At 43.3% G+C, this 12,770-nt stretch overlaps 2 protein-coding genes across 8 annotated transcripts in view; one reads left to right on the top strand and one right to left on the bottom strand.

The window, feature by feature from the left end:
• Positions 1-6,620, bottom strand: part of DNAI4 (dynein axonemal intermediate chain 4) — a 31,694-nt gene extending 25,074 nt beyond the window's left edge. For 3 of the 6 annotated variants that reach the window (XR_014712747.1, XR_014712748.1, XR_014712749.1), the window contains exons 1-5: positions 6,462-6,620; positions 5,550-5,739; positions 3,103-3,296; positions 1,263-1,372; positions 870-1,026 (exon numbers count right to left, since the gene is read on the bottom strand). Coding sequence is in view for 1 of the 6 variants with exons in the window: in XM_084637362.1 (XP_084493488.1) it covers positions 870-1,026; positions 1,263-1,372; positions 3,103-3,296; positions 5,550-5,739; positions 6,462-6,517 (707 nt within the window). In the remaining 5 variants the exon portion in view is untranslated. Of the gene's footprint in view, positions 1-869; positions 1,027-1,262; positions 1,373-3,102; positions 3,297-5,549; positions 5,740-6,184; positions 6,246-6,461 lie in introns of those variants that run through there. The other 3 variants (XR_014712751.1, XM_084637362.1, XR_014712750.1) reach the window with 3 other exon arrangements.
• Positions 6,621-7,186: 566 nt separating this feature from the next.
• Positions 7,187-12,770, top strand: part of MIER1 (MIER1 transcriptional regulator) — a 60,179-nt gene continuing 54,595 nt past the window's right edge. The window contains exon 1 of one of the 2 annotated variants that reach the window (XM_084637366.1): positions 7,187-7,405. The gene's annotated coding sequence lies outside the window, so the exon portion shown is untranslated. The remainder of the gene's footprint in view (positions 7,406-12,770) is intronic. The other variant, XM_084637365.1, reaches the window with a different exon arrangement.

Raw genomic sequence — 12,770 nt, 5'->3', positions numbered from 1 at the left:
ACATGGAAAGCATACATCCGGAGTCTTTTGCCAAACTTGGGGGAGAGGGAGGTGTTTTTTTTTAGTAAACCTGAACTGCCGTAAATAAACCAGAAATCCCAGAACAGTTTTTCTGTATCAAAACCTAACTCCTGTAGGCTCTCTAGCTATCTAGAACCTGATCCTCCACAAACGTACTACCAAGCACAGCATTTACTACAGTGAATAATTGCCTTAAATGCAAGTATTTGCAGGATGGGGCTCTAAATCCTCCTCTTTCTACAGGTGTGGGTTTTTTTTCCTTTGAAAACAAACATCGTTTCCTGTGTTACTAATACCATATAATGTTTATCTGAGTGTGTCCCTTTAATGGTTGAATTAAAAGTCTGCTTTTCCTATATTTACATAGCACTGCTACATAATAAATGCATTTTAAGCAATAAAAACTGCCCATATTCTTCCATTCCTCGCATGATAATGGGGCTCTAACTGATGGTAAATAATTAAAGATTGACATTTGGTTTTGAAAGCCTTTTTACTTGGGTAAAGGGAAATGATTTTTTTAAAATAAAACATTCATTTTAGTAATGGGTTTTGTTGTCACTAGGATACTACTCACCCCTACTTTTCACTAACTGCTTTACCTGCGTGAGTAGGTGAAAGGTCTAAATTCAGTCAGCAAGACAGCCTAAAGGAGACTAGCTTGTCATGTTTAGAGATGGAAGTGAGTACGGTATGGCATTTAGACAAAAGTCATGTTGTGAAATATAGGTAGTAAAGACCTTGATCCTGTAAGTCAATGAGCCCTTTCAACTCTCTGAAGTCAATGGAAATTGAGTGCATTATGGCTCGGGATACCGAAGTGTGTGTGAAATTGTAAATATACATACTGCACTTTTTCAGCATCTTCAGATTCAGTGGACACCATGACAGTTGGCATGTCCAATAGCCAGATAGTTTCTGTCTCCATGAGGTAAATATCCACTCTCTTATCAATGTCTTCTTTTGTCAGTTGTTCTTTTATCTCATCTCGCCTCACCTGTACATCTGTCAAATTATATAATGTGAAAATGGACATTTTTTTTGTTCTAAGATCAAAAGAGAAAAACTTAATTGTAAAAAATAATATTGTTGACTTGGAGTCACATACTGTGGTGCACTGAGCTCCTCAAGGGGTGCTCAGCACCCCTCAACTTCTACCTTCTAATTTCAGTGTCTCCCAGAATCATGCTTCAAAGCCAACAGTATGAATCTCTGTAATTACAGAAACACATTTTCTTTACCAGATAAGCTAGTAGCTGTGTCTCGTCTGGAACCAGGCTCTACTATTTCATCTGCCATAGACTCAGTTGTAGATGTGGTTGATTTAGAAATACTGCTGCTTCCATATGTCCTTTAATAACAAAGAAATATACAGAAACAAAATGTGAGAGTCCAGATATGGCAATATTCAAAATAATACAAAAATAACAAAGTACTGGTAGTAGGATAGCCAAGTCACACTACATGGTGGTTGTGCATACAGCAAATGCTTGTGTTGCAAAAGAAATCCTAGAAAGACACTGGAAAGACAATAATGAATTTGTTTAAAAGAGTTAATAAATTAAGACTTCATCTGAGAGAGTATCCTATGGTACTGAAAAGATGATGGGGAAGAATTTAATAACATCTGGGATCCATTCACCACAGCACACATCAGGCAGTGATCTCAAAGCCTGGTGTGTTGTTGCCATTTCACAGCTGGGGATGCTGAAACTCAGAGAAGCCAAGAACTCACCTACGGTGACACAGAAGGGCAGTGGGACTAGATTCCTGACCTCTTGAACCCCAGCCTCATCCTCTCTCCAGGCCACACAGCTGATCGTGCTGTTAGAGCAGCCAGGCTGGCTGGGAAGTGTGGAGCAGGGGTGCCGGAACAGGAGGGGGCCAGGGAGCCATGCCCCTCCCCCTTTTTAAGAAAAGGCATAAAGGCGAGCAATGGTGCTGGATACCTGCTGTGTGTTGCTATGATCCCACCACTGTCAGGTGAGTCTTCAGCACCTTTCACTATCAATCCTTTGACATTTCTTTTGAAATATATAAGAAAACATCTTGAAAATCATATACACTGGTCGCATTGTGTTAAGTCAAAATGAAAAAACAATGAATCTATGTGTAAGGAGTGGTTGTGATGAAGGTTTTTTTTAAAACATACTTGTGTATAACAGTTTTCTTAGTATACTTCCTTTTCCTCAAAAGGTGTGTGTCTCAAAATATACAAGAGCATAATGCAGCGTAGGAAAATAGGCTAAGGAAGGTGTGACTTAGAAATTATAGACGGATTCCATTATATTGGTTATTAGTCCCAAAATTTAAAATGACAAAAATGATAGTGCAAACACTTAAGTTCATGCAATACTGCAATTGCAACTGAGGGCTAGATACACAAAGCGGACTGAGCCTCAGCATTGCAACACCTAACTTTAGGTCGCCTCCTGCTTAGTGGAACCCACAGCCCTGAATTAAGCACGTAGGCTCCCTATACAATATATAGGGAGAGTTAGGTGCCTAAGACTGGGATCCACAAAAGCCAGCATGCTGAGCAGGGAGCCACCTAAGTTACCTGACAGAAAATGCCAAGCAGATGGAAAAGAAAAGGAGTACTTGTGGCACCTTAGAGACTAACAAATTTATTTGAGCATAAACTTTCGTGAGCTACAGCTCACTTCATCGGATGCATTCAGTGGAAAATACAGTGGGGAGATTTATATACATAGAAAACATGAAACATAGAGTGTGTATGGTAACACCCATTGTTTCATGTTCTCAATGTATATAAATCTCCCCACTGTATTTTCCACTGAATGCATCCGATGAAGTGACCTGTAGCTCACAAAAGCTTATGCTCAAATAAATTTGTTAGTCTCTAAGGTGCCACAAGTACTCCTTTCTTTTGTGAATACAGACTAACACGGCTGCTACTCTGAAAGGAGATGGAAGGGGCCTTAAAATAATTTGAGCAGGGACTAGAACCCAGGGCTCCAATTATTCCTGGTATTAGCACTTCTGAAGCTTACATAATCGCCATTCTGGAATCCTGTATAGAATGGGCCAGGATTTGACCCAAGGAATGCAACAACATACCTTGAGAATGGACCTACTAAACTAGCATTAACTCCAGATGTCTGATGCATGGATAAGGAAGACAGAAAATCAGATCCAGTAGCCCCAGAGAAATCCTGGGTTGATAAGATTTTGCTTTGTCTGTGTAGCGAAGCACTTGGTTCTGGACGATAGAGTGGACGGGGTGTTACATCCTTCCCTTGCTCATCAAAAACCTGAATATTTAAATAACAATAATAAAAATTATCTTGTGTTCTCTCAAAAAATGAAAATGATATGTAGCTATGCAAGGTGTGTGACGTAATATCTCTTATTGGAACAACTTCTGTTGGTGAAAAAGACAAACGTTTGAGCTACAAATGCAGCTATGCAACATTTAACTTTATTAGTGTTAGAAGGTACAGGCACATTCACCGTAGTAGTTAACATAGGGAGGGGCAACAGAACCTCTCTATGCCAGCATACATTGCAAACAACATCTACCCTCTCACTGCCACTCTCCCTCAAGGGGTTCAACCACGAGAGGACATCTTTAGTTTCTCCCAAGAGCTTCTTAGGAACTCTGCCAGTGGAGGCTGTTTCAGGAATATGCTGAGAAACTACATATACCAGCTACTTGGGGCACACCTCCTCCCTGATCACCACTGCTGACTTTTCATGCTGTGCTGCTTTATAATAACCCTCATGATGAAGAAATCTAGGGAACCTAAATTCTGGCAAAATCTGGTATAAATCAGAGGCTAGCTGGTTCACAGCGCTAATATTATGAAATTATTATGCAGCTTTACTAAATTGTATTAGTCCCTCCCCCCAAAAAAATCTTTTTTCTGCAAGAAAATATACTGTAAGTCGATTGTAAAGTTTCTAAACAGAATTTTCTTGAAACTTTATATTGTAATTTCTTCTCTATGTCAGGTAAACCAATACAAATGTTCCTGTCAACATGTCTCATGGATTTAAACACAGGTTATTTTCAACTTAAGAAGAAGACTGTTGATCTAAATGGCCGATTTTTCAAATCAACACAAGCAAGTAACGGAAAAAGTACATTTCACTGCTCGATAAATATATGTATTCCTTAGCTATTTAAGGAGTTATTGTGTACCCCTGTAAGTCACTTAAATCTCCCTACCCTAGTATCCCATTTATAAAATGGAGATAATACCTCCCCACGTTGAGAGCTGTGAGGCAATTACAATTTGTAAAGTGCCTTGACAATACTGAATAAAAGCTCTATAGTAATTCAAAGCATTATTATTACAAAATCGAAAAAAAAAAAGTTCTCTCAAAAGAAAGTTTTCTCCACTTTTTGTTTGTTTAAGTAGGAGAACAATTCTTAAATGTTTGTGAAAGATGGCATATTAACACAACTGGAACCTGACATTCTCTAAGGGTAAAAGTCATTCCAGTGCACAGTGTCCTATGCACAGCCTTAATCACACATTCAGGGGTAATGAAATGGATCGGGCCTATGGAAGACCCCTGCACTAACAGAGAAATGCATGTATGTAATATGCTTTAGCCTAGATTCACAATTTTTCCCGGTTTGCATGCAAAACCTTAGTTGGATATAAATACAACATACTGAATTTATAAAACTTATCATTCATCTATTTTATCTGGAATCAAGCTTTCCTTGAGCATGTAGCTGTTTGTATACAGCCTACAACCAAATCAAGGCAAGCAAGTATAGATATGCTAGATGTAGCCAATATTTGCTATATAAGAGGTGGCAGAAGAAATATTTCCCTTTTTCTTTATGATGGATGAATGCCTAAGATTAAGGGGGGGAAATCCTGCTTGTATTTTAGCAAAAATGGCGGTGTCATCTACCCTGTTTTTCCCCAAGATTCCATGGGCAAGGAGAACTAGGTATCTTATGACATAAAAAGTACCCAGGGCCAAGAGAGTGAAACCTGTGAACCTGCGAAAGAAATTCATTTTAAATTAATTTTTTTTAAATAGTGATTAACACATCTGACTGATTGTCCTTTGGGGATAAAAGATCTTTTGTAAAAGATTAAACAACCCTGATCCTTAAGAGCAAGGGAATCTCCTACCCTAGTTCTCCGGACTTCCAAGAAACCCTCCAAAGAGTCACCTAGAAAAAAACAGGGAAGACAAGGCAGAAACTCTATTTGTAAGTTAGAAAAGAAAGGAGGGGGGAAATTTCAGCCTTCCTCAGTATATCATAAAGAAGCAAAAAGGGCACAGATACTTTGTTCCTTTGAGGGTCACTTTTTAAACATTGATCATCATCCTTTCCAGATGGTTTTCTCACTTTCTGGAATATCTGCACTGGCTTCCCCTTTTCCTAGAAAGCTTAGCCTTGTCACATTCAGAGTCAGAGTTACCCTGTCACACTGCCTTCTTTTCCCCTTGCACTCCACCCAAACCTTTTTCCAGACAACTTTTAAGATTAACAATCAAACATAATTAGAAATATTTGATATTTCAAAATTAATTACCTGAATGGTATGCTTACTCCCTATGAGAGACCCCTTATCCATAGTTTTGCCATCAGAAGCTATCAGTATGCTTCTTCGACTCAATGATCCAACTCTGCTTGGGCTGAAACCACTAACATAGCTCATTTGTTTTTGGCTGCTAGTTCCTGAAATAGATGCCCTCTTCATATTTAACTCCAGCTTTGATGTCCTATTTCAACCCAAACAAAATATGATTAAGAAATTTATATAGACTATTTAGCAGATAATGAACAGTATAAAGCTCACTACAAAATATCAACTTCACAAACAGAAGCAAATGTTAACTGTAAAATAACAGAAGAAATGCTAGTCTATTTATGGGACTAAGTGTGGTGAAAGGCAACTGGTATGGAAATGAAGGACCAAGAAGCACTGTCTTTGGATTAAAATGTAGGACTGGGATTCAGACCACATAGGTACAGTTCTCAACTCCATCAAAGATTTTCTGCTGGAGTTTGGTGAATCATATCTCTGTGCTTTTGTTTCTCTATCTGTAAAATTAGGATACTACCATTTCCCTCCTTCACAAGGCAACAGTGAGGCTTAGTCCATTCATTGCTCTAAAATGCCCTGGGCTCCTTGTGTGGAAGATGCTAAGTGCAAAGAAAGCTTACTGGTAGCTAGGGACTCCTGGGATGGGTGCACTTGAAACGTGCCACATCGATCAGATAGAAGAGAGATCTTGTAAACTAAGGCGATGGTAACCAAGAGTAACCAACAAAACCCCACATGCTCAGTGCAGATGGAAAGCACTGGGATGGAGCCTAGCCTGGCAGGATTAGCAGAGACAACCGCTAGCCCGAGCGCTGCCTGAGCAGCCAGGGCTTGCGGAGAGGGCAGGCCCCCAGCCCGCCCCGTGTCCTCTTGAGCCCACTGCGGCGGGGCACTCACAAGCTGACGACGACGCTATGCTTCTTGCCCTTGCCGGCCCGGGTGGAGGAGGACATGGTGTTGGCGGGAGGGGGCGGCTCTCAGTACAGCTCCGGTCCCAAGCGGCCCAGCGCGCTCCTCCGCATAGCCCAGAGGGAGCGTGTTTACACGGTAACCATGGCAACCGCCTGCCAACCTGCACCCAGGCGATTGGCCGGCGGAGAGGGGCGGAAACCGGGGGTAGGCGCTGAGGTGAGGTCGGCTGTGCATGGCGGGAGGCCTCTGGTGCCGGTGGCCCGCAGCCCGCGGCTCCCCCACACCAGTCAGAGAGAGGCGCCCCGCACACTCACACAGCGGGGGCCAGGCGCTCCCCCCCCCCAACACCGGTCAGGGTCCGGACCCCCGCACAGCAAGAGCCAGGAGCTCCCCCCCAAACAATACAGTCAAGGTCCGGACCCCCACATACCAGGGACCAGGAGGAGCTTCACCCCCCAAGACCAGTGAGGATCAGGACCCCCACACACCAGGGACTAGGAGGAGCTTCACCCCCCAAAAACCAGTGAGGATCAGGACCCCCACACACCAGGGACTAGGAGGAGCTTCACCCCCCAAAAACCAGTGAGGATCAGGACCCCCACACACCAGGGGACATCGTTACACCTGAGCTTCCAACAAGCCTTCGGGGTTGGGAGCTCCTACCTGTTCTTTCTCAGGGTCTTGCGGTCTGCCTTCAGCCGACCTAAACGCATGCTAGGAGCCCTCCCCTGACCGTTCAGGGACCTGTCACCCCCTTTTCTCATTACAACACCAAAATTCTTGAGAGAGAGATGTTAAACACTGCCTTCAAATTAACGGGGACGTGGGGCAAGTCTGTGTTCTTCTCTCCCTTTGTCAGGAAAGCAACATTGCATCCATGTGGTTAAACAGTCCAGGAGAGTAACAGAACTTCTTAAAGTATTTAAAATGTGAGTATTGAAAAACTGGTGGCATTGGAGTTTGAGTGTAATAATCATAGGCTATAAATATTGTATAACACATTTTTTCTCTTAAAAAGTAAACAAAACCTAAACCACAGACTAAAAAAGTCTCAGCTAGGGACAGGGTGGATGCAGGTTTCCCCCAAAAATTTTGGTGCAATCTCAATGTGCCTTTGACACACACACACACACACACACACACACACACAATGTGTGTGTATGTGAGCCATGGCGAGATTGGAAATTTACAAAATTTAAAAGCTTACACTGTTTAGCTATTTTTGATATTAATTTGGATTGTTACAGGTAGTGGAGAGACTTTTAGATAACAGGATACAATGTATAGTCAAGTTTCAGAGTAACAGCCGTGTTAGTCTGTATTCGCAAAAAGAAAAGGAGGACTTCTGGCACCTTAGAGACTAACCAATTTATTTGAGCATAAGCTTTGGTGAGCTACAGCTCACTTCATCGGATGCATACTGTGGAAAATACAGAAGATGTTCTTATACATACAAACCATGAAAAAATGGGTGTTTACCACTACAAAAGGTTTTCTCTCCCCGCACCCCACTCTCCTGCTGGTAATAGCTTATCTAAAGTGATCACTCTCCTTACAATGTGTATGATAATCAAGGTGAGCCATTTCCAGCACAAATCCAGGGTTTAACAAGAACGTCTGAGGAAGGGGGGGGGGAGGGGGGTTGGAAAAAACAAGGGGAAATAGGTTATCTTGCATAATGGCTTAGCCACTACCAGTCTCTATTCAAGCCTAAGTTAATTGTATCCAATTTGCAAATGAATTCCAATTCAACAGTCTCTCCCTGGAGCCTGGTTTTGAAGTTTTTCTGTTGTAATATCACAACTTTCATGTCTGTAATCGTGTGACCAGAGAGATTGAAGTGTTCTCCAACTGGTTTATGAATGTTATAATTCTTGACATCTGATTTGTGTCCATTTATTCTTTTACGTAGAGACTGTCCAGTTTGACCAATGTACATGGCAGAGGGGCATTGCTGGCACATGATGGCATATATCACATTGGTAGATGTGTAGGTGAACGAGCCTCTGATAGTGTGGCTGATGTTATTAGGCCCTGTGATGGTGTTCCCTGAATAGATATGTGGGTACAGTTGGCAACGGGCTTTGTTGCAAGGATAGGTTCCTGGGTTAGTAGTTCTGTTCTGTGGTATGTGGTTGCTGGTGAGTATTCGCTTCAGGTTGGGGGGCTGTCTGTAGGCAAGGACTGGCCTGTCTCCCAAGATTTGTGAGAGTGTTGGGTCATCCTTCAGGATAGGTTGTAGATCCTTAATAATGCGTTGAAGGGGTTTTAGTTGGGGGCTGAAGGTGACGGCTAGTGGCGTTCTGTTACTTTCTTTGTTAGGCCTGTCCTGTATTAGGTGACTTCTGGGAACTCTTCTGGCTCTATCAATCTGTTCCTTCACTTCACAGGTGGGTATTGTAGTTGTAAGAATGCTTGAAAGAGATCTTGTAGGTTTTTGTCTCTGTCTGAGGGGTTGGAGCAAATGCAGTTGTATCGCAGAGCTTGGCTGTAGACAATGGATCGTGTGGTGTGGTCAGGGTGAAAGCTGGAGGCATGTAGGTAGGAATAGCGGTCAGTAGGTTTCTGGTATAGGGTGGTGTTTATGTGACCATTGTTTATTAGCACTGTAGTGTCCAGGAAGAGGATCTCTTGTGTGGACTGGACTATTCTTGTATAGTCAAGAATGCTCTTGTGGTTAAAGCACTAGACCTGTGTTTAATTCCTGGCTGTCGCAAATTTCCCATGTCACTTAAGCTCTATGCACCATCCGTAAATAGGGCTAATAACATTTCCTTTCTCCAACACTTTGCCAGTCTTTAGGCTGGTAAGCTCCTTGGGAGGAGGGACTGTCACTTGCTATCTCTTACAGTGCCTACCACAATGGGGCCCTGGTCTTGGTCAGAGCCTCTAGGTACTGTTGATAATCAAAATGCCTTGGTTTGGCTTTGTGGTTAATACAAATTTATTTGCTTTTGTAGAAAACATGGTGTCCTTTGACCATAGATAAATTCAGGGGGAAACAGGCTGTATGATCTACCTATTACCTGTTTATAAGGGCTGTAGACAGCAACAGCAAATTAGAATGACAGACTTTTCCAAAGTACTGTACATAATACAGTGTCCCCCTTTCTAAGATTATTCCTAATGCCAGCCTTTTGGACCCGTGGCACATATGCTCTAACTTAGAAAGTTTGTGTGACAGCCCACCATTACTTCTGGTGGTGACATTATACCCACTATTGAACAGTGCTGAAGCCTGCCTAGGTGGACCTGAATGGAAGATATGACTATTACTTAGACCTCAGCTACACTTAACAATTAGATCAACCTAGCTATGTCACTCAGGGCTGTGACAAATTCCGCACTCTGAGCATTGTAATTAGGTTGACCTAGCCCTTGGTGTAGACTCTGCTAGGTCAATGGAAGAATTTTTCTGTCAACCAAGCTACTGCTTCTCAGGTCTTGTCTATACATAAATCCCTACAGTGCACTGCTGCAGCTGTGCTGTGTTAGAGCTTCAGGGAAGATACTACCTACACTAACCGGAGAGGTTCTTCCATTGGGGTGGGTACTTCACTCCCCGAAAGGTGGTAGCTAGATTGACAGGAGAATTCTCCCGTCAACCTAGCGCTGTCTACACCAGGGATTAGGTTGGTTTAACTGTGTCACTCAGGAGTATAGATTTTTCACACCCCAAGTGACATACCAACCTAATTTCCTCATATAACCAGGCCTAAGAGAGACGGATTAATTAAATCCACAGAAAACCCCTTCTGTTGATGTAGGAAGTGTCTACAGTATGGTGCTACAGTGGCACAGCTGCATCACCATAGCTGTGCCACTGTAGCAGCTGCAATGTAGCCATATTCTCAGAAACTTCAGGGCAAACAGGTCATATTGGGATTGGACAAATGTGGGATCTAGAGGTTTCCTCTGCTAGTTATATCCCATCCAACACTGTTACATAGAGCAGGAGATGGTGAACACAGGTTGTTAGAGGACCTCTTTGCTTCATCTTCGATGAGACTACTCACCTAGGTAAAGTTAACCTGTGAGTAGGGGCATGTCTACATTACAAACTTTTGTAAACAAGTTACGTCAGTCTAAAGCTGTCGCAGTTAGTATATTGCTTATGCTCATGCGTACTTGCTTCTTTGTGTCAGTGGTGCACATACTCACCAGGAGTGCGATGTAAAGTGTAGTGGTATCTCAGTGTGCAACTTGCCACCGCCAGAACACTGCTTTGGCAACACATGGCAGGGCAGAAATGAATAGTGCAGTGGTGACTGGGAATGCAGGGTCCAGTTCCCATCATGCAATTTTCTCCAGCCCATACATAATACCATCTCCATCCCATAATTTTTGCACCTGTTTTGAAAATCCCACAAACCAGCACAGGAAGTTTCACTGTCCACCATCTCTAACCAAAGCATGGAGCCCGCACAGCTCTGCTGCACTGGTGTCATGAGCACTGCAAGCACAGGATGCACGATCCTTGCAGAACCACAACAAGAACTGATTCAAGATTGTTGGTGGTGCTCACAGAGCAGCTGCAAAAGGTGGAGCACCACTTCTGGGCCCAAGAAACAAATGCAGGCTCGGGATGATGAGCAGTAGCTGCAGAACTTTCGGATGTTCAAAGCCACATTCCCGGGTCTATGTTCCAAGCTCACCCCAGCCTTGCAGCGCAGGGACACCAAAAATAAGAGCTGCACTGATAGTGGAGAAGCAAGTGGCAATCGTACTGTGGAAACTTCCCATGTTGGATTGCTACTAGTCAGTGGGAAATCAGTTTGGAATTGGAAAATCTACTGTGGGGGCTGTTGTCATGCAAGTCTGCAGGGCCATTAATTGTCTCCTGCTACACAGCACTGAGACTCTCGGCAATGTGCAGGACATAATGGAGGGTTCCCAAAATGAGATGGAGCGAAAGACGGTGCACATATCTCTGTTTTTGCACCAGATCACCCACAGAGTATATCAACAGAGAGAGCTATTTTTCTATGGTTATGCGTGGGGGTCGCTTCACCAACAATGCTGGCTGGTCAGGGAACATGTATGACACAAGAATGCAGGACTGTTCAGAAAGCTACAAGCAGATTTCCCAACTGGCAGATTATCACTGCGAGGTTGAAATGCCAATAGTCATACTGGGGGACTTGGCCTACTCCTTACTTCCCTGGTTCATGAAGACATACACCGGCCACCTCGACAGCATCAAAGAAAGTTCACCTACTGGCTCAGCAGGTGCAGAATGACAGTTGCTTTTGGTAGACTGAAGGGGCGCTGGTGTTAGTTTTTTTCACTGCGATCCATTCTTGTGAATAAACATCTCAATGGTTATAGCTGCTTGCTGTGTCCTGCATATTATCTGTGAAGCACAGGGGGAAAAGTTGCTGCTGAGTTGGAGAGAGAATGACTGTCTGCTCAGTCTGAACAGCCAGACACAGGGGCTCTCTGACGAGCTCAACATGCAGCTATACAGCTCAGGGAGGCTTTGAGAGAGCACTTTAGCAGTGAGGCACAGTAATACGTTGTGGTTTACTGTGCTCTACCTGACCCTGCAGTTTGGGGGCCTGTCTGGAACTGTATGTTCTCGCTGTACATCTATGAATGTAACACTGACAATGCACCTATTAATGTTGTGGTGCTTGCTGTAAATTTAAGATTATTATACTGTGTTTGTCACTGGCCCTATGGGTTGTGTCACAGTGTACGATACCACTGCTTTCACTGCCACCAGGCATTATACAAACCTGTTGGAAAGTAATAAAGATTAATTATTTTCCAAACAAAAGAGTTAGAAGTAAGTACATTGAAACCTTAATAAATTTAGGAGAGAGCATAAAAAAGAGGAAGGAACATTCGTGTCCATTTTAGCTACACATACACCAACTGTGGCTCCCACAGGTCAGTTTGTGTGAAGCTGTGATTGTCCTTACTGTCTCACAGGATGGAATGGCAGGGTTAGGGATGCGGTCCCTGATGCCACATGGAATGCGGAGGGGGGGGCATATAAGGAGCTTCTTTGCTACAATTCTTCATGGACTGCAAAGGGAGGCGAGCCTGGCATTGTTGAACCTATAGGTCTACAAAGGTTGCAGCATCTGTGTTTGCTGACAGAGAAGCCTGATTATGTCCTGGTGCATCTCCCTCTGCTTTTCCTGATAGGCCTCCTGGACCTTTCTGCTGTCAGCTCTTTCCCGCTCTCTACAATCTGCAATATTCATCTTCCAAGCCCTCTGTTCATGGTCTGATGCAGCAGTGGCTTGCAGGATTTCGCAGAACATGTCATAGAATCCTCTTTTTTTC

Source organism: Lepidochelys olivacea (genome assembly GCF_965140295.1).
Source record: "Lepidochelys olivacea isolate rLepOli2 genome assembly, chromosome: 8".
NCBI classification, from domain to species: domain Eukaryota; kingdom Metazoa; phylum Chordata; order Testudines; family Cheloniidae; genus Lepidochelys; species Lepidochelys olivacea.
Note: the sequence above shows the minus strand (reverse complement) of the source record. Positions and strands in the feature narration are given on the sequence as shown.